The sequence below is a fragment of the Carassius gibelio genome, chromosome B8 (genome assembly GCF_023724105.1).
Source record: "Carassius gibelio isolate Cgi1373 ecotype wild population from Czech Republic chromosome B8, carGib1.2-hapl.c, whole genome shotgun sequence".
Lineage (NCBI taxonomy): Eukaryota > Metazoa > Chordata > Actinopteri > Cypriniformes > Cyprinidae > Carassius > Carassius gibelio.
In genome coordinates this window covers 24,735,861-24,762,315 of record NC_068403.1, presented here as the reverse complement: position 1 = coordinate 24,762,315, position 26,455 = coordinate 24,735,861, and the positions used below count along the sequence as shown (strand labels likewise).

The 26,455-nt window shown below is 39.1% G+C and overlaps 1 protein-coding gene across 1 annotated transcript in view; it reads right to left on the bottom strand.

Moving 5' to 3' along the window:
• LOC127962859 (phosphatidylethanolamine-binding protein 4) overlaps positions 1-22,623 on the bottom strand; it is a 96,992-nt gene extending 74,369 nt beyond the window's left edge. Inside the window, exons 1-3 of the mRNA XM_052562456.1 lie at positions 22,478-22,623; positions 22,154-22,265; positions 21,370-21,496 (exon numbers count right to left, since the gene is read on the bottom strand). Of these exons, the coding sequence (XP_052418416.1) occupies positions 21,370-21,496; positions 22,154-22,254 (228 nt within the window). The 5' untranslated portion in view covers positions 22,255-22,265; positions 22,478-22,623. The remainder of the gene's footprint in view (positions 1-21,369; positions 21,497-22,153; positions 22,266-22,477) is intronic.
• Between the last annotated feature and the right edge of the window lie 3,832 nt (positions 22,624-26,455).

Here is a 26,455-nt window from a genome sequence, read left to right as displayed (position 1 = left end):
TTATTATTACCACAACAAAAACGCATGCAGTGAGGTTTTTCTTCATTCGATAAATAAAAACAACAACATTAAAGCATGAAAGTTATAGTTTGGCTTAATAATACTTTTATTAAAATATTTAATTACATATTCATTTCTTTTATTAAAATGCCAAAGTATAGTTCACCATAATGCTTTAATTATACTTACTTTTATTTCCTCAATTCATACTGAATACCTTGTTACTATGATGAATGCATTTTAATTTCTGATTTTTATTTTTTATATATTTTGGAGTGCATAAAGTCAAAACTGACAGGGTGATACAACAGTCAGAATATTATAATGAACAAAAAAGCCTCATTAAAAGGATCAAATTCCTGAAAGAAAACCGTATTGAACAGATATAAATAACTAAGTAATTTGGTTATGCTGATAATTAATAAATGAAATACGGACGGTACAGCCAATCAAAGTCATCTGGTGCTACATTCAGCATCATCTGATCTTCTTACGGCAAGGAAAAATTGTTTTTTTTGTTGTTAAATGTCAAGTAGTGCATCTAATAATTAATTAATAATGAATCATGCTATTAAAACACATAGAAAGATTAATAGATAAGGGATTTAGTATCATATTTTGTATTTAGTATTATATAACAAATACAGTATGCTGCTTAATTATTCATTTAATAATTTAAAAACAGTCAGTGTGGCCAAACAGTCATTTGTGCTGCAACAAATCAGATCATTTTAATGTTTTATATATTTTAATATATATATTTTTTTATTAAATCTTTTAATGTAAATACTCATGTTTTCCAGCTTTAAAGAAAATATTTCATTACTTTATACTCGAGGGTTACAATGCATTGCATTTTTAGAACTTATTTTAAAAACGGCATAAATGTTTTTCAAAACGATATAAAATCATCATAAATACAAAGAGCAGATCTCTAAGAATTGGCACATTAAACTGATTTTAAGGGAGTAAGCACTGAATACAGTATGTCTCAGGATATATATATATATATATTTTTTTTTTAAAAAGATTCAAAAGCTGTGCTCTCTCTGGGGCGGTACTTTTTCAAAAGGGTCACCTTTGTACATAAAGTGTACGTATTGGTACCTTAAAGGTACATTTTAGTAATCAAAAGTGTACTTTTTGAAAAAAGGTACCACCCCAGTGACAGAATTTGTACATTATGAGAATGTAAAAGATCTAGATATTGTTTACAATGAAATGGGCATTGTATGTACTGTACAGTTTATTGCACACACAATATTACAACCTCCTTTCAGCCACAAGGTGCAAGTACAGCAGCATTCAAGACTCTAAACACATGCAAGGTTACAAGCTTCCAAGGCTCTCGTTGACGTATCTGCAGCAGATGAGGGCCGTCTGTGTGCCGCTCTCACCAGCCCACCCGTCTGACAAACGGCACCTCGCTGATCCGCGAGAGCTAGCGTCAGGGAGCCCTCGCGAATCGCTGAGACTCGGCCCTAGTCAAGACGTCAGAAACACCATCGCCATCATTCACAGCCAACTCAGCCCAGACTCAAACAGAACAGATGGAGGTTCACAGAACATACAATGCATACATTTACCCACCTGGGAAACATGCTGTACCCAAACGCTCTTCGCATAGAAGAAGAGGAAAATCTCAAATTAGAGCTCATTAATGTCTCAATTGCTTTCCTAGATAGAGGTGGAATTAAATGGAGAGCAAATGGAGACTTTCAATGATGTTTCCTACTTCACATATTTTTATTTTGAGATTATTGTTGTCATATCTATTAAATAAATAAAAAGAAAATAACAAATGCAACTCAATTGCAACACATACAGTTGAAATCAAAATTACTCAACCCATCTGCAGTACTTTACACATACAAGCTTTTCTGAAGATCCAGGATAAAATCAAAATTGCATCTATAACAGTTAATTGGCATATTAAAAGTGATAGTCAATATATAATGTTATATTTTTCAGTTACAAAATTTTAATAACAGAGCTATATCATAAGTATTCAACCCTTCTTCAACATTGCTGTTTTTAAGTGGCTTATTTGCATGGTGGGGAATAAAATGGTCACACAAATAAGACTAGAACCTATTAAAAACTAGCTTGAGCTGTTACACACACACACACACACACACACACACACACACACACACACACACACACACACACTTAACCCATGCAGCATGTGCTGAAGTTGAGGAGCAAAATGGCAAAGTCAACAGGGAGCTCACAAAAGCTATAGAGAAGCAATAGAGAATAAATAATTGTATTACTTTAGAAAGATTAAGGCTATATGAAGATTTCCAAGACATTGAAGGTTCCTAGAGACACAGCTATCCGCCTTATTCCTTAGCTTAAAGTGTGTTTTACCAGAAAACCTTTGAGGGTGTTGAAGATAAAGTCCAATATCATAAAATGTTTAATCAGAGCAACTGAGAAAAACCTGCAATGTAGAGCCAAAGACTTGCAAGATGACCCGATGAAAGGAGGAACACCATTTCAAAGCAGCGTGTAAGAAGATCACTAGACAAGTATGGCCTTTATGTTGAGACATCTTGTAGAATATCACTCTTGATCAAGAAGAACAAAAGGCCAACCTAAACTTGAAAAAATACATTTGTGTAGACCTGTAGAGCTCTGGAGGAATGTTATATGGAGTGATGTGACCAAACTGGAACTTTTTGGACCCATGGATCAGCAGTATGTCTGCTGCAAAAAAGGCAAAGCTCATAAGCAGAAGAACACCATCTCCATCACCAAACTTGGAGGTGGATCAGTCCTGTTATGGGGTTTCTTTACTGTAGAAGGAAGTGGAAATCATGACTGTATGAAGGACATCATGGATTCATTGAAGTGTCAGGCCATTTTGACAAGAATTGTGATGCCTTTGGTGCAAAAACTGAAGCTGATGATCAATGGACTTTCCTGCGGGACAATCATCCCAAAGTTCACATCCAAATCTACTACTACTGCTTGGTTCAGAGATCAGTCATAGAATGTACTTGAGTGACCTGTTCAGTCTCCAGGCTTAATTCTCATTTCAAATATCTGGTTAAATTTAAAGAAAGCAGTGGCAATGTGAAAACCAAAGATTATAAAGCTTCTAAACACTTACAGACAGCGTTTATTGGTGATTTTAAAGAATAAAAGATTCTGCACAAAGGGGGTTGAATAATTTTGAACATGAATGTTTAGAGCCAATTTGAATTTTATCATGATTCATCAATGTTCCATTCTCAGATTCACTCAAAAGTTATTAACAAACTTGCTCTAATACTTTACTGATGCCTTTGTTGAATTTATTTCATAAAATGTTGTTCTCCACAGGAAAATGTCTTGCAGGTTAAGGGGGTTGAATAATTTTGATTGCAACTGTACATTTACTTCACACTTAACCTGTTAACTGTTACTCACATTTTTGAACATAGACTTGAAAGAGCATGATCCAAACCTAAATTTTTATAATTCATGACAGAATGGTAATGCAATGTTTAATTTTAAAATGGGTTTCAAAGGATGTATGACGGGGTGACAGGTAACAGGTTAAACTATGATTAGCATGTTTTTGATTTATTTAAAAAAAAATATATAGATTTTTTTCTTTGAGAGAAATGAAGTGATACAACTGCCTTGTTGTTATAATAAACTTGTAAATAATACGATTTAAGAAAAAATATATAGTTTGGCATAGTCTTTTAATATTATTTTATAGGGAAAAAATAAGCAAATACTGCTTGTTATTATTACTTATATATTTATTTATTTGGCTGCCAAATTAAAAGTCAAATTGTTAAGAAAAAAAAATGCTGTAAACCTTCATGAAGGTGTCTCAAGGTCAGTAATTCTATTAAAATGTCAGATAAACTGATTTATAATAATAAGTCAAGGTCAGTTGTGGTTATAAAATGTTGCGCAGTCTCTCAAATTTATAAATTAATATGTTTGTTTACACTGGTTTTTCACATGACCCTAGCACAAATCTTATTGGATGGCCAGTGTTTTCGCTTTGTGAAACTGCAAGGATTTGTTGGACTGGTTTGGTGTGTGCGAATGTTTGCAGTCTATGTGGAAGCATCCACAAAATGGCAAAATGTGTTTTAAATTAGATTTATATAACTCTTATATCTCATTAACCCCTGGTGTGCTATGAAAGAGCAATTTTTCCACTGTGCATTATAGTACGCTGAAAACATAAAACTCCAAGAAACATTAATAGACAGCAGGTATACTATATTTTATCCTACTGAAATTACTTTAATTAACCTCAAGAGTTGTGGGTTTAGATTGCACAGAAAAAGAGAAGGAAATAAAAATCATAATTATTAAGTGGGAGGAGCAGGGAAAAAAAGGTTTGTAAGGCATGGATAAAGACAGAAAGGAAGGATTGGAGAAGAGAGAGAATGGAAAAGTTGTAGGTAAGAGGATATAAATATCGTCATGTGGTCTGGAGGTAATGATGTCACAATAGTGAGTGTTATCAGCACTCGTGCAGGTTCTCTGGTCGCAGGGTTTGTCCTTTTCACTGCTGTAAAGACGACAGCTTTGCCCTCAGCCCTGATAACAAGCCACAAATAAAGATGACACATGTGACCACACCCATGGTTACAAGACCACAGGACGGATATCTCCTCCTGGACCTGTCTGTTATCTTTAGGGTAGCTCTCTCCTTACACTGTGGATATTTAATTCTCACATTTAAGTAGAAGGGATCTAATATGGATCATTAGTTCACGACCTGTCTGTAACAATTACAACAAACAACTTATTCACCAAGTAATAATATTTACTAGCCTAACTGTCAGCAGTTTAGAGTTTTAGCATCTTGTGCTTCAATATAGAATTGAACTGATTCACAATCACAGTGTGCATACGTTGACAATTATAATGGTTTCAATCAGATTTAAAGGGAGAGCATCAGGATGGACAATTTTGTTTATAGTCGCAGTATAAGCAGTGAAGGAAGGAGAGTGCTGGACTTTCAGGTTTGCCCTGCCACTCACTTGAAGAAATTTTGTGAACACACATTTTCTGCAATGTCACGCGTCAAGTCATGCTTCTGTGCAACTCACAAATCGCAACTTCATTGTGCTGTTACCCCTTTCAAGCCAAATTTCACAATAGAATAAAATATGAATAGAATTATTTATTTATTTCAATGAATGTAATTGATTAGATATAATATTTAGGCTATAATATTATAAATCTGGTTGTTTTGTATTGGTGATGTAATTTGTAAATGATATGTGTGTGTAGCCCGTGAGACTTGCACTTGGATCATAGTGCGACCCAGTGAAAAAAAAGGTTGGGAACTACTTTCATCGATGCATTTATACTATCTTTCTGGGCCTTGAATGTGTAATTTGCTACACAATTATTATTTTTTTTTAATAAAATTTAAAAAAGTTATTTTTACCAATGTTAAAAAGTAGGAATATCTAATATAGAATGTAGAATATCTAAAAATACTTCTAACAACATTTGTTTTGTTGATCTTATCTTTTGTTGAAGTATTCCTTCAAACTTGTCCAAATGTCCCAGCTTTTCAAAAGGGGTCATCTGAACAATTTAAAGTTCAACAATAATGTGTTCACATTGCAATACTTTTTGTGAGAAGAGGCAAAAGTTTATGCCGGAGGATGCTACGTTTTTGAGGGGAATGCAATCCTTTTGCAAGAGAATGCAAATGTTTTGTGAGAAAACATGTAAAAAAAAAAAAAAAAAAAAAAGCTAATGATTTTCTAGAGAGTACAACATTTGAGGACCATGATTCTTTTATGAGAGAATGTAAGTGTTTTGTGAGAAAATACAAAGTTTCATAAGGGAATTAAATACTTTTGCGGGAGATTGAAAATGTTTTGCAAGAAAACAAGTTTCTTGGGACAACACAAATTTTTTGTGAGAAAATGCAAATATTTTGAAAGAAACAGGAAAGTTTGATTAGGGAATGCAATAATGCAATACCAAAACAATGCAAATGCTTAGCAAGAAAACGCGAAGTTTCTTGGGGGAATGTAAATGTTTGGTACGACTGCAAAGTTTCTAAGGGGAACGCAATACTTTTGTGAGAGAACTGTCCCTGACAAAAGTTTTACGAGCAAATGCAAAGTTTCTCTGGCGAATGCAAAAGCATTCATTGAAGTATAATTTTTGCTACGATCTCATAAAATGTCACAACGTTAACTAAGAATTAAAGAGATTATTTTAGAGTTTATTTTCCAAATGTCATACATGTAAAATATTTTTTCCACTGAACAATTAGTAGGCTATAGCCTAGAGGGGGTCCATGAGATCCAAAAGACTCATCAATCTTGATATTGAACTGACTGGAAAAGACACTGTAACGTAAATGTAACATTTCTGGATTTATCACACCAATCTGGAGAACAGCTTGCATTTAAATGTGCTGCTGTTTGATGTTTGTTTTGTTTTATGCTGTATGTCTGTACACAATATCCTGTATGTATAAACCCATCCATCATGGCCTAACAGCTCAGAGCCACAATCCCATTTTGGACCACCTGAGTGAAATAAACATGACATACGTGTCGCTTTTTGCGCCACAGCCAGATAACGGATTAAGTGGGATTTACATAGACAAAAAAGGGCCATTACTTTACAGGTCTTTAAGAGGACATGCCTATTGATTGGCAACGTGAACCAGACATATACGACTCCAAGCAGCTGTGCATTTAGTCCTTGAATTTGTTGGTTGGGTCTCGTGTTGAGATTCTCATAATGCTTCCAACAAAAGCCCGAAGTCAATAATGTAGCTGTCTGAACACATAGATGCAGCCAGTAAGCCGCTCCATAGACAGAGCGACCGCTTTCCCTCATCTCATGTTTCTCGGCTCTCTCTCATCCTTCTCGAAAGGTCTCAACAGATGCCTGAGGTCCATAAACTCTCTGCATTCTCTGAAGCATCTGGGATCTGCTTCTCTGTCAAGGCAAGTTACGGGACAATAACCTCAGCCACATTTCTCAGGGTAAAAATGTGTTTTTAAAAGCAGAGTTTGAATACATTCGGCACAAAACAGCAGAGAGCCAGGAATCAGCCTAGCGGCAAACACAAGCACTCGGCTCCTCACACTGTGAAAGGGTTACATCCGCATCTCGCGCTGAAAGAAGACACTCAACATACACACGGAGAAGAACAAATCCTGTTGAGCCAAGCTGAGCTGAGATACCCTACATACTAGCAGCCCTTCCAGGCACAATTAGGATTTTACGGAAGGGAGAAATCCACATTCCTGCACACACAGAACACCGTCCAGTTATTTTCTCTTTCCTTCTCCCTCTTTCTTTCTTACTTGGGAATTTGCGCGAAACAGAGAAAGTCTTGGGAATCAAATTAAGAGCTCTTTTTTTTGGCAGGGAAAGGGTGTCTGAGGGTTATCGAGGAAAGTGTACACTTACGTTCACTCGCAATTGATTTCTTCACATTATAGTTGTGTGAAAAAGAAGCATTCCGGTGATTGAGTTTTGCTGTACCATTTCTAACAATACAGACCCAGTTTGCAGACAGAAAGCACTATACATAACACTATAGTAGTTCTAGTACTTTGTTCTTGGTTTAGGGGCTTTCTAATGCAGCGTCTTCACCGCAGGAACTTTAGCCAGGAACTAGGGACTTTGGCCTGGTACTTGGTGTGATTCCACCGCAGGAACCAGGATCTAAATAAAGTTCCGGGTAAAAAAAATGCCCCTCAGTAAAGTCCCTGCTGGCGAGGTGGTACTTTTTCAAAGTTCCGGAACTTTTGGGGGTGGGACTTGAGCGCTAAACATCCTGATTGGTTGAGTTCACGCAGCATTGGTTGAGTTCAATCACCATTTATTCGGATCATTTTCAAAATATTACTGTTATTGTGTCATGAAATGTAATTTTAAAAGTATTTCAGGTGAGAATGTAGGTGTTTAAAACTCAAATCTGTGGTTTATTTATAAAAGACAGCGCCTATTTAAAAATGTGTTTCGCCGATCTCGGAGACGAGAGCTCCACACGATCAGCGATCAGCTGAGTCCTGCAGTAGCCATGGTCAGGTGACTGAAGTTATCAAGTACGCTGCTGTTTGCAGATTTACCGGATTTGCGTCATCGCCCACTTCAAATAAAAGCCTGTTACCTTCTGCAGTTCAGGCAAATAAAGGCCCTGGCTTTTATTTGAGGAATTATGGTATAGATTTTCCTGTGTAATATAAAGAAGTATCCCTATAAAAGGATACAGCAGACTTCCAGAAGCTCAGCCACTTAATTAGAACTTGATTAGTTATACAATGGCAAGAAAATTAACTGAATCGAAAATATAAGGTGTGACAGTTAGCTGTCAATGTGCGGTTCATTTAAACTACTTTTTTTTTATTTTCTTCTTTAGAAATGTTGATCTTATTGTACAGAATGACATCATATTCATTGGGAATCCTGATAATAATGTCATTTCCCGCAAAATGTCATTACAGACATGCCTTTTATAGTTGACCAATAAGATAAAGTGATAATGAGGAAAAGGCACAAAACTGATTATTAACGCAATATTGCAAAGGAAACACATTTTGTATGTTTTGTGGGGTGAAAAAATACCTGCAATATTTCTAATAAAATGCTTCTCAAGTCAGAAAAACCAAGGAACACAACAGTAATGACAACAGCCATTAATATGGAAATACTGAAAATAAAATGTACCCCTTTTTTAATTGTGCAATAAAATGAAATCAAGAATTATGATTTTAAACTTTAACAGTTTTGGTCTTTATTTACGGTATTTATCTACAGTAGTATAAGTCAATAATAATATTTTTTGACAGGGACATCAAATTATAGTGAATAACTAAAAATGCATCACAAACGGCATTTTATCTCTTACATTATTCCATTACAGTGACTGAACAAATGATATTAACCTGTAGACATTTCAAGTTCTACATGGCTACAAGTGTCTGCTGTCCTTAAAAACACAATGTACCAGATCATTAAAGAAAGCTGATCTAATTTACCTCACAGATTCATGTAACTGCAGAGAGAGCGAGAGACTGGGAGTGTCAGGAATCCTTTATTAAGTCTCAAGATGCAGTCATTAAGATTACAGTCGAACCGTGATTCTCAAACATCATGTACTGTATTTTCTAAATATGCTAATCTATGGAGAATTATGGGTATTCTGCAACCAAGCCAAGTCCTCCAAACACAAACAGACACAGACACACACACACACAGCTAAAGTGCAACACTATATTAAAGTAGTCAGTTAGGCGACAGTTGAAGCAACAGTTTGAGCGAAGCAGACACTGGAACGCTTACTGAGATTGACTCTGGCCTTTTAGCTGTCAGCACAAAAGGGCTGAGCCCTCACGAACATATTATTACTGTCACTAAAGATTCCCTGAATGAATAGAAAAGGTTAACACCATCTCTACCATGTGAACAGCTTAACCATGACCTGCAGTTAAACCACAAATGTGTTTATCAAACTATGATCAGAGTCTAAATCTATGAACATGCTAGAAACTGATTTTAATGGAAAATTTATATTAATGAACAATTCAATTCCTGACTCCTGATTGGTCAATACATCCTTCCAAGTGCAAAAACTTAACGCACCGTTTTTATCATGCAGTATGGATTTTATACAAGTGAAGCCGTGCACTATCGTGAATATAATCACATATATATTTTCCTCATGCATGATAAATATGAACAAAAGAGAAAAAAAAAATGGAGCAACAGTTGGCGAACGCTTTAGAAGACAATACAATAGTAGATAAATAAAAGAAAAAGAAAACATCCAGCCGGATAAGGCAAATGCACAAGGAAGTAAGTTGACTTATGCCCACTTGTGTTCTTTTCACAGACAAAATGTCCACATGGTGTTCCAAGTCCTTGTGTATTGTGGGGGAGAGAAGCGGTGAAAAACCTCAGTCACTTCAGGGTAATGCAAATGACTTTAATATGTTAAGAAGATTAAAGTGGATAAATGTCTAGATACATTTTTTTGAAAAGCCACATAAACCTCTAGTGTTTTTATTTTGCGAGGGGAGGGCTGAATATTCGCGAGTCAGTTGGGGATGATCAACACAAAAACCCTTCCGAAACGTGATGCCATTGGCTGAGGAAAATTGGGCTTATTCGAGATTTTGCATTTTAAGCTTCTTGGATGTAAGACCGTCCCACTTCTTTCTTATTATTTTTAAACACCAACCCTTAGGACAACAAAAAGCTACCGGCAGACATAGGTCACAATCTGCTATCTCCTGCACGCTCTCTTCTTGAATTAGGCTTGGTTGTCTTCTTCAGCTTTTGTCAAAGTGGCTTTAAAGATGGTGAGCTCTGAACTACTTTTGTGGTCTTCCACCTGCATCAGCTATACGAGAGTTTCTCACGATATAGTTAAATCAAGATTTTATAGGCGAGCTTTCTTGGTGATGCAATGAACGCAACTTATTTTTTGAGAAAGAAATCTGAACACGAAATGACAGCCGGCTGCAGCAACTGGCCAAAGTTCGCTAGAACACTGCTTAAAAATGTACAGATGCCGTAGCAAAAATATGCGAGTGTGAAAAATGAAAGAGAAATGGAACAAAATAACATAAAAGGATTAAGAAATGATTTGCATAAGATTTCCGTTACTTCCAAAGCGCAGGATCAGAGACATGACAGGGACGTGATGACGGCTGAGTCTTATCGTCAAACACATTCTCTTCAAGGCACAAAGCTAGTCAAGATCAATCACAGTTAATTTCACAATTAAAGATATAACCATCAAGAGAATCTCTCCAGCTTGCTTCTGGGATCCAAAATCTGAAGCATATGAACATATTTGTTTCATTCACATACCCTTCTCTTTTCTTATAATGAACACGAGGTGATATCACGACAATCTGAAACATAAGTGAGTTATGTTCAAGTGTGATATGTGCCATGCGCTTACTAGTATATTTGCTCTGATCAAAAAAACAATATCTAACCAGCTGGGTGGCTGCCAATGAAAATCATATTCAGCTCGTAATGACCACAAAACAACATCAACAACACCAACAACAACAACATGCCCAGCAGGTACTAAAGAAGCTGAAGAACAAGAGAAAATATAGGAAATTGGAAAGAAAGAAAGACAGAGAAAAAGAAAAACAGAAAGAAATAAAGACAAAAAGGACAAGGAAAGGAATAAAGAAATTGGAAGGGAAAGAAGGAAGGAAGAAAAGAAGTGGAACAGAAGTAGGAACAAAGTAAGTGAAAGCATGATAGAAATAAAGTGAAATGTAAGTAGGCATAGTAGAACTTAAAGAAATGAAGGAAATTGAAAGAGAGTAAAATAAGAAATGAGGAAAACTGAATAGAAATAAGAGAGGAAGGAAGGAAGGAAGGAAGGAGAGAGAGAGAGAGAGAGAGAGAGAAGTGGAAAAAAGAAAGTGTAAAAGAAGATAGAAATAAAATAAAATGGAAGTCCGGAAGAAAAAATGGAATTGAAGTTGGAAAGAATGCAGTTGAAAGAAACAGGAAAAGAAGTAATGAAGAAAGTGTAATGGAAATATTGAGAAGGAAGGAAGGCAGCAGTCAAGTGGAAAGGAAGTGGAAATTAAGAAGTGGAAAGAAAGTGTAAAACAAAATTAAATAGTACGGTAATAAAAATGGAATTGAAGTTGAAAGTTGAAGGAATACAGTTGAAAAAATGGGAAAAGGAGGTATGAAGAAAGTGTAATGGAAATATTGAGAAGGAAGGAAGGATGGAAGGAAGGGAAAATAAATTAAGAAAGTGGATTGGAAGTGAAAAGGAAGTAAGTGGATAGGAAGAAAGTATGTAAGGAAGGAAGGGAACAAATGCAATGGAAGTAGGAAAGGAAGAAGTGGAAAGCAAGATAGGACGGAAGGACTAAAGGAAGCAAGGAAAGAAGAATGAAGGAATGTAGAAAGTGGAGTGGAAGTAGAAAAGGTAAGAATTAAGTAAAAAGGAACAACATGGAAAAGAAGAAAGGAAGAAAGTGGAAAGGAAGGAACAAGCTCCAATGAGACTTTTTTTTTGCAGATTTATTATATAAAGCTACACCCACACACACACACACACAAATCTTTGTAATATTGTATCTTTTGCACTTTAGGTTTCATTCATTTAATTAATGAGTTAAATTTATTTAAAAGTAAACATTTCCTAAACACTTTGAAACAAGGGCCACACTCTGATCTGAATACTGATGAGAATAATCACTGATTCCAGAAACAAAGCAGTTGTGCAGTGCACGAGCCCCATGCGTTTGAGTTCCAGTTCAGTCTGCATCATGCATCATGCCCCATTTCTTCATTTCACTCCATTCTAGTTGCATTGAGTAAAAAGGACATACAACACAAATGTTTGTTAAATCAAATTTCAGAAGTTGCGAAAGTTTGATAGAAAGATGCAAGTGACTTTGAAATGAATGAGGTCTCACAGAAAAGAAGATTACACGCGGCTCATTAAATACACACTGTCCCTTCTTTCTCACAGTTCCCACAGAACCAAGGATCTGCCAAGCCTCTCGTGTTTATCTGTGGAAACAATATTTGCCAAGAGAAAAGGGGGACGGCGGGAAGAGAGTAAAAGTTTGTAGAAGGCCCCGGGGCTCTTTTAGGACCAGGTGAATCAGTGGGCCGGGCCAGACACACAGGGAGGGGGTGGCGAATCTTCAAAAACACATGCATTTAATTCCTGTAAAATGAATGCAAATCCTAAACTTTGGAGTTCTGAGGGAAGAGTAGTTTTTGAAGAGCTCAGAAGTTTTAAACTCGCTCGCCGATGATCATTAAGCAAGGTAACAGCACATCGGTTAGCACGCATCGTCCAGCACGCTAATGCGGGTGCGACTTCAGCTCACGTCATTTCCCGATCCATCTTCCTCGCACCATTTCCTGTCCTCTCTAAGCGAAAGTGACAAGAAGGCCCTGAATCCGAAAAGGCAACATGACTTCAACCTTTTGTTGAAAAGGCACAGCATGCAGGGCATCAAATGCACTGTAACGGCATGTCACAGTCTTTGCACCTAAGCGAACGAGACACCCACTCAAACAGACACCCGGCAACATCAGCCTGCAACAATATCAGCTCACAATTCACATTAAAAGATGGCATTACATATTTGTGGCAGGCTTGCCTTTACACGCAGAACTCCTCAAATGGGATTGGGCAGATCCCTCTAAACAGCTTGCAGCCGAGTGACATTTTGTCCCGGTTCTGCCAGATATGATCCACCATCTAGTTTACGCAAGTGTTCGGCTAATTACTTCAGCTGCTTGAGCCTGGCCTCCGATGCTCCGTGCAGCATCAATTCTCCGGCAAACGCTCGGCGGTTTCCAGGCTTCGTATAAATAGAAATTTAATTTCTGTATGTTTATCCTGGCATCCTCTGCGGCAAAGGCATATTCCCGAGCCTGATGGATTATTGCATCTTTGAACTTTAAAATATCTGTCAATGTAGGGAAGAGGCACAAAGTAGAATCTCGACTTTAATGAGATTTGTAAGTGACAAACGAGAGATTAATGGTGAAAGTCGATCTAATTCCATCTTTTCCGAATGCGGCTCCCATACCTTCTCGTCTCACTTCTCTCTGTTTGTCTTTTCTCTCTGCTGAGGTCTAGGTTTGATGTAAAGCGCATTTTTAAATGAAGGTGAAGAGGCATGCCATTATGAAGGATCTTAATAAAGATGCATTGTTTAAATGAGAAGAATGAGTAAATGCAGTCAAATAGAAATACAGCTGAGGTGTGACTTAATGCAGTTACATACCAATTAAGAAATAATCCACTCACTCACATTTGCAAAAATTACATTTTTAACGTTTTAAAAAAAAGTATTTTATGTTTATCAAGGCTGCATTTATTCGATCGAACATACAGTTTCTATTATTACTTTAAATATTATTATGATACTGTAATATATTTTTAAATGTAATTTATTCCTGTCAGTCTGAATTGTCATTATAATTACTCAAGTCTTCAGTGCCATTCTAATATGCTGATTTGGTCGTCAGGCAACTTTTTTATTATTATCATCATTCAAGCAACACAACCTGACGAGTAAATCAGTGAAAAATATTGATCATGCGTTTAGCGTGTTTATATTTGAGACTACTTGTAAAAAGTTTTTAATTTATTAATTTATTAAACTTGAATAAATTTATTTATTTTACATTGTTATAATCAGCATAAATGTATACTGATTGTATGAACAACTTTATGCGTGATTTAAATAATAATAATAATAGCAATAAAATGTTATTTGGTACACTTGGGTTTTGATTTAATAACAGCAGCACTCAATGAACTCAATGATGATGATGCTGCTGATGCTCATGTTCTCCGAAGAGCATCTTGTGTTTCTAATGGAAAAAATAACATCTGACCAAGTCACTTAATCAACAAAACACAAAATTAATAAAGTGATTAGTAAACTAGATATAATATGAAATGTTTGTGGAATATTGAATTCATCAAACCCTTTTCTAAAATGTATCATAATCCTACAACAACAGGTTTTCAGTTTTTACAGAATTGAAAGAAATCGAAAAATCTAGAAAAAATGAAGCAAGGTAAAACAAAACAGGTTTAACAATTTAAGTACAAGACGTGAAGATGGAGATATATAACGTGTCTATGAGGTCAAAGTTCACAAGTTCCTGTGGCCTCATCGGCTTCCTGAAGCTCACTATAGATTCTGTACATTCATGACGTATCAGTCTGAGAGCCATACAGAGCCCTTACACAACATGTAAATCATCTGATTGTGTGGAAACCAGGATTATGTGGCTTATTGCCTCTCTCAGCGTTCAACTGAATATTCATATCAATCCTTCGCCTCTAGTAAAGAGTAGCAGCAGATGTTGGCAGTGTCAGATCCCCGGTGTGATTCATAGGCATTGTGTAAGAGCGCCTGATGATGACTGTATAAATGAGGTCCAGTGTCAAAGCAATATGCTTGTTATCATGACAAACAGATCCACTGAGGAGAAAGAGAGAAACCTGGTGTTTATCCTGAATGAGAGTCTGTAATCCTGCACGGCCGAGGCACCCACCTGGTTATGGCAGATTTACTATTAAACAGACAGTGGTGACCTTCTTTCATTCATGCAGTGGATCTCGTCTAGTAACAGGGTTTGGCAAAACGGGGAATTTGGGACTGGCTCCATTCCAGTGAACAGAAAATCAGTTTCACAGAATTGGCCACACCCAGAAATGCAAGAAATCTGATGCAGAAATCCCTGATTTAAAGAGCTCACCTCAGAACTCAGTCACACCTTCTGCAGATCATTTGTTCTACACTAGTATCCACCCTGTCCTGCCAAAATCACATGATGATTGTAAAACAATAAGTTACCAAAAATGTCAAAGCTGGTCTCCTCCATGTAGTGAAAATGCTGATCACTGGCCGTCACATTTATTTGGAGTTTCTCTTAAAAAGTTACATTAATTCATTTATATTTTTAATGTATAATAAAAAAAAATAGTAGTCAAATAGTAATCATATTTTCTCTTTATTTAAAATAGAATTTTATTTTATAAAAGCACAATTTTTGCTTAGTTCATTAAAACAACTTTTTAAAAAGAAAAGAAAATAATAATTAAACATAATACAGTAAAATTATATAATAATCTAATATAATAAAATAATAGTATCTTATATATTATATTGGGCCATTTAAGACCACATTTCAATTTTGTTTCAGCTAGTTTCAATCTTGTACGCCTGCTTCGTGCATTATGGGAAATGAAATAAAAGGCTCATTCATTGTCCATAAAATTAAATTTAAATGTGTACATTACATCACATTTTGTGCACTAAAAAAAACAAACAAAAAAAAACACCCCAAGTATGATAACTAGAGCTGTAGGCCAGTGATAAACATATGTTCTATACACACACACACACACACACACACACACACACACACACACACACGCGCACGCACACACACACACGCACACACACACACGCACACACACACACACACACACACACACACACACACACACACACACACACACACACACACACACACACACACAGAGTATAGACATATAAAGCCTTCTAAAAAACTTATTCTAAAAGATTAATTATATTTGAGTGCTTTTCACAGGTAATGTTTAAGAAAATGGTCAAATCATTGCATCTATTTTTAAATGTGCAATTAATACCCCCCCCCCCATTCAGGTAACATCTCTAGTAACAACCTGTTAAAATGTGATTCATGCTGAAATTGCAATGTATTACTAAAAACTACACTTAAAGCAGTTATTATGAATTTTTATGAATTATTTCCAGCCCTTCTTCTCAAAGACAGACGAATTAAAGCGGCTCGCCCACTGCGAGTATAAAAAGCAAACTCCAAACCCCCTCTCTTCCTCCATCTTTCAAGAGGCCCAACAGCGAAAGACCTTTCAGGAATCCTGCATGGGTGGACGAGTGGGTTTTCCCAGGGAAAGGCACTCAGGGTCTTCCGGAAAGGAACCCCACCTTCGGATGTCGGATAGCACGCTGCTATGGCGCGCTGGTGCCAAGGCTAGCGTGGGTGAGTGGGCAGCGCTGCGCTGAGACGACTAGCAGCCGTGGGCACTGCCAGGCTTAGCGATGAAGATGCCGCCCCTGTCGTCATTACAGGCAGCTAAAAGAAAAGAACAGAGAGCTTCGCCGAAATAAGCCAAAAAAAGCAGGAAGTAGGGAGGGATGGTTCACATTGAAATCCTCTCTCGACGCCCCCATGCACGGTTTTAAGCACAGCGTACAAAATCACTCTCTCAGAGAGAGCGGGAGAAAAAGAGATATTAGAGGCGCAGTAAGCTAGCTCAGGAGATCACATCCAGGCGCTTTCTAATCACTGTAATGGTTTAGAAACCTCATGCTCATCTCTCTTAAGCACCGAATAAAACAGTAGAAGTCCCCATATGAACCACAGGCACTGCTTTCCTATGCCAAAGAGACTTTCGACAGCTGCAGGGGGTGACGGCCTAAAAAGTTAACGTGATTTTTGAGGAATAAGTCACGTCCCAAAATACCACCCGATAAGAGCTCGGGGAAAAGGGATGGGGTTGAGAAGTTCTGAAAACTACACGAAAATACTTCTCGATCAGCAAACAACACGGGCCAGATCGCACCTTCATCCAGAATACAAGATTACGCAGACGTTTAAATAAATCGCAGGCTGCTGGATGCCAAACGCAGTCTCACAGGTGCTTTAAAGTAAGAACGCGTGCTAAATCAATGACCTTATAAGTTATATTAGTCAGGAATAGCATCGGGGATTATTTCCAACTCAAATAGCTATATATAAGCAGGTAACATACACTCTTAAAAAGACTTGTGGAATGAAAAAAGGATTCTTCTAATGACAAACACTGTTTACTGAAAGGGAACCCCGCATGGTTCTTCTGAACGGATTTGCTTCAAAACCTCACTTTAGGAACTTTTCTAATTTGGAAACAATCTGAGAGTATGAACACAGAAGAAGTTGCGGCGGCAAGCAACAGGAGATTATTTTAAATTACTTGGATTCTATTAATGTGGCTTTGTCCTTGAAATATCATTGGTCCAAAAATCACACTTTTCATACCTGTGCACTGAACATCACATGTGTTTTGACTGGCTGTGATTTTATCAAGGTGCACAGGTATTACTTGCTCAGTGAATACAGGTTAATTGTGTCTGGATACACCATTAAAATCTTTTCTTCAATACCTGACTTCTCTCATGTTAAATTTAAACATTCTGGGGGGCTTTAATGTGAACATTCATTTTGGACAAAACTGTATAAATATATAATATTGGCCATCACACTGGTTATCAATCAAAGCCTATAATAGTTATTGACTATCAATATAGCAATTTTTTCATATTTTTTCAAGTTCATATGAAATCTTCAAATCATATCATAAATGTAGACTTCAATCAGGCTGGACGCCATCTTTACAATGGAAATCACCATATAAAGGGGTCCTACTGAACATATCATTTCTATCGACTGTTTTATGCAGTTTATGTCTACTGATTGTTTAAGAAAGACGTTTCATCTTCTTAACATTTATTATGTGGTTAAACAGCAATCTGAACACACTGTACTTCCATCCCTCAAAGCCTCGTTTTCATAGATAAGAAATCATTTTGATGATGTACATGAATCGAGGATATTTGTGGGTCTGGAAAATGGCACAAGCGTTACAACACAAGTGTTGGTACACAGAATGCTGCCAATAGTCTGTTCTCCAAACTGAGAACATGTGGTCTCATTACAAGAGAAACCAAAGAATAGTCCATACATAATAAATCCCTTTTATAAAAGACCATTTATGAAATCCATGCATTTAAGAGAGTAAATGCATTTAAAAAGCACACTGGCATTTCAGTTCCTTCATCAAGACATTTTTGTACAAGAACTAATGCCTGTTAAACTGGTCCTAATAAGGTCAGTTCACCTAAATAAAGTTCACCTAAAAATGCAATATTCTGTTATCATTGCTCACCCTCATGTTGTTCATCTTTGAAACACAAATAAAGGTTTAATGAAACTTCAGAGATTCCCGTTCCTCCACTGATGGTTCAATCCACCAAAATTTCAATGCTTCAAAAAGTTCATAAAGATATTGTAATCCATCTCTTCTGAAGAGATACGATCGATTTTCTTGCACAATCTCACTCTCTAAAGCATCATGTTCTGGTCATTCAACAGAGGGACAAAATGGCTCAAGGTTTTATTAAAAATATCTTAATTTGTGTGTAAAGACTAACAAAGTGACATGAGAATTTGCATCCCTTTACCAAAGCCAGCATCTTATTTATTGATTTATGACTGCAGATTTAACATGACGAAAAACAGGCATGCTAGATCATTATAAAATAGTAAATCATTATTAAGAAAAACAAGATGTGCTAAGTTCATCAACCATTACTGTAAACGAACTGTTTTTGACACGGCATCCGAAAGTGCCAGACAAAGATGCAATTCTCCTTGTAATGGCCTGAGATTAATAAATAACGAGCGCTTGATAACGACAGAGCTAGACATACATTTCTTAGTGTGCAATGGCATAGTCGAGCAGTTTGCACCGCATTTGAGATTTCATAGGCAGTTATCCCTACCGTATGCAAATGACAAAACATTCACTCCAACACATTACTCTGATGAAAGCGTTATGACTCCTGGAGACATTTGGACGGCGGTGGCACTAAAGCATTATGGCTGCTCGATGTGAAATCAAGTTCAAGTCAAGCTGAGGGTTGAGTCATTACTTTGAAGGCTGACGGAGGGAAATCTGTTGTTTAGCGTGACCCTTAGCTTTTGTTTTGGGTAATGAAAGCCCATCGAGAGGCAGACGTGCTGGACCGCTGCCCATTCCACTCTGTTTCAATTACCCAGCATGCCTTCAGCAGGGTAATGAGGTGGGTGTCACCGCGGGGGTAAAGTGACAACCAGTGACCGCTGCTTCGCTACTTGGCCTCTCATTTCCGTGCTGATGAAGTGTCGATTGGCAGGGTCAAGGGGGCGGGGGAGAGACAGCGACCCGCAGAACGAGCACTGACACGTACGCTCTCCGAAAAGCCTGCTCATATTCCCAGCGCAGACCTCCAGCTACCATATGTTTTTATCAGAAGCAGAGCCACAAAAGGGGGAATTACGTTTGAAAGGCCGGTAAATAAAGTTGGTATTGATTTGATCTCACGTGTAATCCGTTTTGCTGTCTGACACCAAGTCCAGCAATAAAAGAGAATCATGTAGGACAGCATAATAGATAATACGACCATACATCAGTTGGGGTTTGGGAGACGTGAGGGCGATAGATCATCCTCCAGCCAGACTGCTTAGCTATGGAATTTATAAACCAGCTCCTAAAATTGAAGTGGCTTTCCAATTTACAGATACGGCATGGTACTTTGCTGCGTTTCTCCGCCACAGTTGATTCTATTTCAAGTTTAGCAGAATGATTGGCACAGCATCGCTGCTCTACACTCAAATACACCAATCTAGCGAGATAGACAACCTTTGCCAGATATACAGCAGCAGCTGTCCAACGGCTCTTCAGTCATATTGATGGCCTCTTTGTCTCTTACCTTATCTAAAAGCATTGCCTTGAAAAGACAACTTAGTCAACAACTAAAGTACTTTTAAAGAGGAATCCGAAAGCATTTGTAGTTAAAGTCTTAAATGTAAATGTCTAAAGATAAAGATCCATACACTTATCATCATCATTATCACCATCGCTATACATTTTCTTCTTCTCATTACTATTACATTAATGTAATTAAATATGATCGATTTCAATACATTGATTTTGAAAGAAAAGCTATTTTAAAGTTGTGGAGAAGGATATTAGGACAAGCCAAAAGCTTGTATATATATTTATATTATATATTTTATATATTATATTTTTTTATATAAGTGCTGTGGTATATAAGTGTTGTCTACATGGTTAATCGCGATTAATCACATCCAAAAAGAGTTGTTTACATAATATATGTGTGCGGTGTACATTTATTATGTATATATATACTGTAAGTAAACCACATGCAGTATATATTTAGAAAATATATGTATTTACATCTATCTATATATTTATATTCATATAATTGATATTATCTATAAATGTTTTTTAAATATAAAAAAATTTCTTAAATATATACATGCACGTGTGTGTATTTACGTATACACACACCTGATAAATATACACAGTACTCACACATATATTATGTAAACAAACACTTATTTTGAAAGTGATTAATCATTTGACAGCACTTCTCCCTGGAAGCACTGATATACAGACTTTAATTAATTAAAAAATAAATCTCTGGATCACCTTCAATACCTTAAACACGGCTGAAGTCAAACTTTAAGGCATCAAACCGGATCACATCAGTAAGGTCAGTAAAGATATCCAGGACATTTCTATGTCATACTCAAAAACAGGTTTGTGTCTATAACATGAATTCATTTCAGCAAACATATTCCTTAGTTATGGAGCACTTGCGCCATCTTCTGGAGACATAATAGAGGAACAACCGACCAAAATAACACAATACAAAATATAACTTCACATAAAGGTAAACATAAATTAAATAGACAATTAAATCGCAAACCAACCATCTAATTAGCATTAAAGACCGTTCTATTTTGACTGAAACATGATGCATTTACAACTAAAATGTGTCATTGCCATTGAGCCAGCATTTCTGTATGAGGATATTTCAACCTAAGCATGGCTTCCTTACAGTTAAACCGTAGCACGAGAAAGTATTATAGCATCTAAAAATAGCACATACTTCACCAAGTTTATACTATGACACATTCTAGCCTGGCAGAGGACCATTGAACACTAGTTGACAGAGTTAGTAAGAGGTCATGATGCTATGGAGTCGTTTCTCTTACCTCATCAGCACTTGGCAGCTGTACTTGAGGTGGACCCCACTCCTGACTGATCTTCTCTCTGATCTTCTGAGGGACGGTCATGCATTTGTCAACGACCAGATCCGGGTAAATCACCTTTAATTTCCCCCTAAACAGCACAAATGCAGGTACAAATAAGTGAACCTGCCTAGTACACCATATTCAGTGAACAGTTATGGATTCCTATGACAGGTTGTGAAAAACTAATATGTGAATAGCCCATGTCTGCACTGAAAGTTGAACTAGTGAGTAAGTAGTTCGATTTGTAAGGCTTGCTCTGTGGGTTTTGAGTGGGACCGGCTGCTTCAGCATCCATGACTCAGTGCTCCGAGGGAGTCCTACACATCCCACACCGGCCTACAAGCCAGACTTCTGAAATCAGCTCATTTAAGGAAATATGGTTTGGATATTAACCCTGGTCCAAAACTCCTAAAGGAACGCTAAAAGACTGTTTGTATTGGACTCCTGCTGGAATTTTAATGAACTGAGCTCAGCAGGATAAAATACCTACTTAAGAGATTTCATTCGTTTTTTATTTTTTACAGTATTTTAAGGAATCATTCAGGGTGTTCTTGATCATATTGACTAAAGGAAAAGACTAAGTACCTAAGCAGACCAATATATCAAACTAATAAACATTTTGGCCTGGCCCAGATAAATATTTTTCTATCAATGCTGTCTGGTAACAAGTACAAATACTATCCTACAGATTTGAATATTGGTCAAAAGTCTCCCAGGAGAGAATGACAACATTATAAAGTCTTACTTGCAGAACTCAACATCTTCTGAAGACAGGAGCTCATCACAGGTGGATGATGTGCTCATGTAGAGGACGCACAAAACAAACGACGTGTAAAATAAACGCATTTCCACCGAGCCTTAAACAGAGACAGAGAAATATGGGTGAGAGTAAACAGCTATTTCTGCACCCTCTGTCACATTATGCGTGTGTAAACCGTACTTTAAGTGCAATTTAAGGCATTTATGTTTGAAGGAATCTAGACTTGGTTATATCATATTCTGTCTGTTTGTTGACAATCCAAAGTTTTTGATAACTTTCATTGTTTCAATATCATTTAGGCTACTGTACCTGAAATTCTTGACAAATCCTCGATATTAGTAGCTGACTTTGTGCTATAAACCTCCAAACAGTCTTTAGCTGTCGACTAAAATAGTAAGCTAATACTATTACGTTACAAAGTTAATTCGGGAAACACATTAGAACCCGCCCCATCTTCATTTCTATTGGTTTGCACTTCTATTAGCAGAGACTTTAGTGGTCTATAGATGTGTCAGTCAAGTTTTGTTTGTTGTTGGTGTGGCGGTGCGTCAAGTGTTTTTTTTTTTTTTTCTTTTTTTTATTGCATGTACTAGTGCCACATGGTAACATGTAGTTGTTCCTGCTTTAATTAAGATATAGGCCACTAAAAACGAAAGTGAAATCGTTCACGAATCGGTCCGACGACTCTGAGCCGATACTTTTCATTTATTGAAGGGTGATCTGTTGTGCATTATACACAGTGACATTGAGAATGGATTTAGACTTCAGTTAATTTATTTCACTTGAGCCTCATCTAATCTAATCTGATCTAAACTGATGCAATAAGCAAGGTTTAGCCTTTATGTAGGTAGGCTGAAATTAAAATGAATTAAGAATAAATTTTACTCTATGCTTAAAACTAAACTAAACAGATGGGGATGAAAAAAAAAAAAAAACTACTTGATGCACTGCTGCACCAACAACACATAAAAACTGATTGACGCATCTAAAGTCCACTACTAATAGCAGTGCAAACGAATGGAAGTGAAAAGGGGGCAGGTTTTATACAAAAAACAAAAACAAAAACAAAAAAACATAATAATAATAATAAAAAAAAAAAACTAAAACCACACAAATGCAAACTGCTAGTTTGAGTTTATTAAACACTATTTACACATTTCAAGAACACATGCTACAGGTTTCCTGAAAATACAAACTCCCCCTAGGCCCTTCCCAATACCAGCTCATGGAAACCATGCCATGTAGACAAATGGTCAACATCAGGCTTCTAGATACTGAGAAAACATTCAAGTTTTGATTTCAGTCGTTTGATTTCAAGGCTTGCATGGCTTCTTTGCTGCACTGGCCCTACATTATTGTAATTGTGCAGCAAAAACAACATGTTGTGGTGCTGCTGACACTCTGCTTGGTTTGTGCTTCTTTGCAGTGATGGCCAAGACCAAGAGCTTATTAAAATGGGCTCCTATAGGACTTAAAAGCAATTATTTTTAATGATTGAATTACATTATTTTCTTACATATTGTATATTCTTCTGCTTTAACCCCCGATTAAGTATCTTATCTGAGAGTGAAATAAAATAGTAGACATGCTTCAGTGGCTGAAACTGCTTGGAAGTGCATGATTACTTAGGAGGGCACTGTATGCTGTATATTGTGTAGCACGTGCACAAATCTTTTTTTTTTTTTTTACCATTGCTATAACAAACTTTAGCCTGTTTGCACACAGCATTTGAAAGGTTTACCATTTTTCTTTTGGGTAAATATATTTTTATCATACTATTCCATATTGTCTATCTGTCTCATTTGATTCCCACACTTATTCAAGGAGATTGGATTCAGCAATCTATATCATCAGCTACTGTATGAAAGGCAATGTATTATAACACGTTCATATAACACAGAGACAATACAAAGAAAATAGCATGGTTACAATGGGTTTGTCACAGTGTCTGGGTTGTTGTTCCCCGGGGTTCCACTAGATGTCCTCCTTCTCACGGTGTCTGTCCCAGATCACTTCCTGTTCCCTTATATGGTCACCTTCCTCCTTGTTACGTAATTGATTGTTCACCCCACCTGTCTCCTGTTTCCCCATTATCCTTCTGTGTATAAATACCCAGTCTGTCTTAGTCTAGGTTACGGAGTCCTTGTTTAATGTCAGTAGATTATTCATGTCCGTCAGCCTTGCCTTGCCTTGCCTTGCCTTGCCTTGCCTTGCCTTGCCTTGCCTTGTCTTGCCTTGCCTTGCCTTGCCTTGCCTTGCCTTGCCTTGCCTTGCCTTGCCTTGCCTTGCCTTGCCTTGCCTTGCCTTCGTGTCTTGTTGTATGTGGATTGATGTTTTGGTTTTGACCCCTGCCTGGACTGTTTACCCCTCTGGATTATCCCTTGAATAAATCACACTTACCAGCACTTGGTTCTCTCGCCGTCTTTCAAGCGTCTCGTAACGTGACAGAAGGACTCCGTCACAACAGAGAACCAGCGGTATGTCTACTCATGCCTCATCCCCAGCCACCGAGCGGGACAGAGGAGGTTTTGAGGGAACTCGCCTGGTGGTTTTCCGGGGGACCAGGGGAGGTCGCTGAGGAGGAAGTGGTCGAGAGGAGACTCGTCATCGCTCTCAACCATGGCCTCCCTTTGACCCGGGGCTCGTGTGGGATGGATCAGAGCCACCCTCTCACCATGGCGAACGGAGAGGTGAGAGGAAGCACACACCCTCCATGGTAGCGCCACAACCCAAGATGGCCGCCAGCCCAGCTCCACAGCACCAAGTGGTCGCTAGCCCAGTACCACAACACAAGATGGCCGCTGACTCATTCTTGGATTATTTCGCTACACTATCAAGGATCCTAGAGGTTCCCAAGACGGTTCATGTCATGGCTGCTGAGCCAGCGCATCAGCACAAGATGGCCGCCAGCCCAGCGCCACAGCACAAAAGGACCGCCAGCCCAGCGCCACAGCACAAGATGGCCGCCAGCCCAGCGCCACAGCACAAGATGGCCGCCAGCCCAGCGCCACAGCACAAGATGGCCGCCAGCCCAGCGCCACAGCACAAGATGGCCGCCAGCCCAGCGCCACAGCACAAGATGGCCGCCAGCCCAGCGCCACAGCACAAGATGGCCGACTCAACGCCTGAGTCGCCAGTCCAGGTGCCACCGACTCACCGTCATAGAGGACGGAGGACGAGGAGACAGGCGTCGACCGTCCCTCAAGGCCTGGAGAAGGTTCCCGAGCGGACCGTATCCGTGTTCGAGGCAGTGCCCGATGCTGTTCTGGAGGTCGAAGTGGGGCCCGAGGCCGAGGCGGTGCCCAATGCTGTTCCAGAGGCTGAGGCGAGGCCTGATGCTGTTCCAGAGGTCGAAGCGAAACCCGACGCTGTTCTGGAGGTCGGGGCGGAGCCCGATGCTGTTCCCGAGGCCGATGCTGTTCCCGAGGCGGTGCCCGATGCGGTGCCCGATGCAGTTCCCGAGGTGGTGCCCGATGCAGTTCCCGAGGCGGTGCCCGATGCAGTTCCCGAGGCCGAGGCTGTTCCCGAGGAGGTGCTCGATGCTGTTCGAGAAGCCGAGGCGGTGCCCGAGGCGGTGCCCGAGGCGGTGCCCGAGGCGGTGCCCGAGGCGGTGCCCGAGGCGGTGCCCGATGCAGTTCCCGAGGCGGTGCCCGGTGCAGTTCCTGAGGCCGAGGTCGTTCCCGAGGCGGTGCCCGATGCAGTTCCCGAGGCGGTGCCCGATGCAGTTCCCGAGGCGGTGCCCGATGCTGTTCCCGAGGCGGTGCCCGATGCTGTTCCCGAGGCCGATGCTGTTCCCGAGGAGGTGCTCGATGCTGTTCGAAAGGCCGAGGCGGTGCCCGATGCAGTCCCCGAGGCGGTGCCCGATGCAGTCCCCGAGGCGGTGCCCGATGCAGTCCCCGAGGCGGTGCCCGATGCAGTCCCCGAGGCGGTGCCCGATGCTGTTCCCGAGGCCGAGGCTGTTCCCGAGGCGGTGCCCGATGCTGTTCGAGAGGCCGAGGCGGTGCCCGATGCTGTTCGAGAGGCCGAGGCGGTGCCCGATGCTGTTCGAGAGGCCGAGGCGGTGCCCGATGCTGTTCGAGAGGCCGAGGCGGTGCCCGATGCTGTTCCCGAGGCGGTGCCCGGTGCTGTTCCCGAGGCGGTGCCCGGTGCTGTTCCCGAGGCGGTGCCCGGTGCTGTTCCCGAGGCGGTGCCCGGTGCTGTTCCCGAGGTCGAGGCTGTTCCCGAGGAGGTGCTCGATGCTGTTCGAGAGGCCGAGGCGGTGCCCGATGCAGTTCCCGAGGCGGTGCC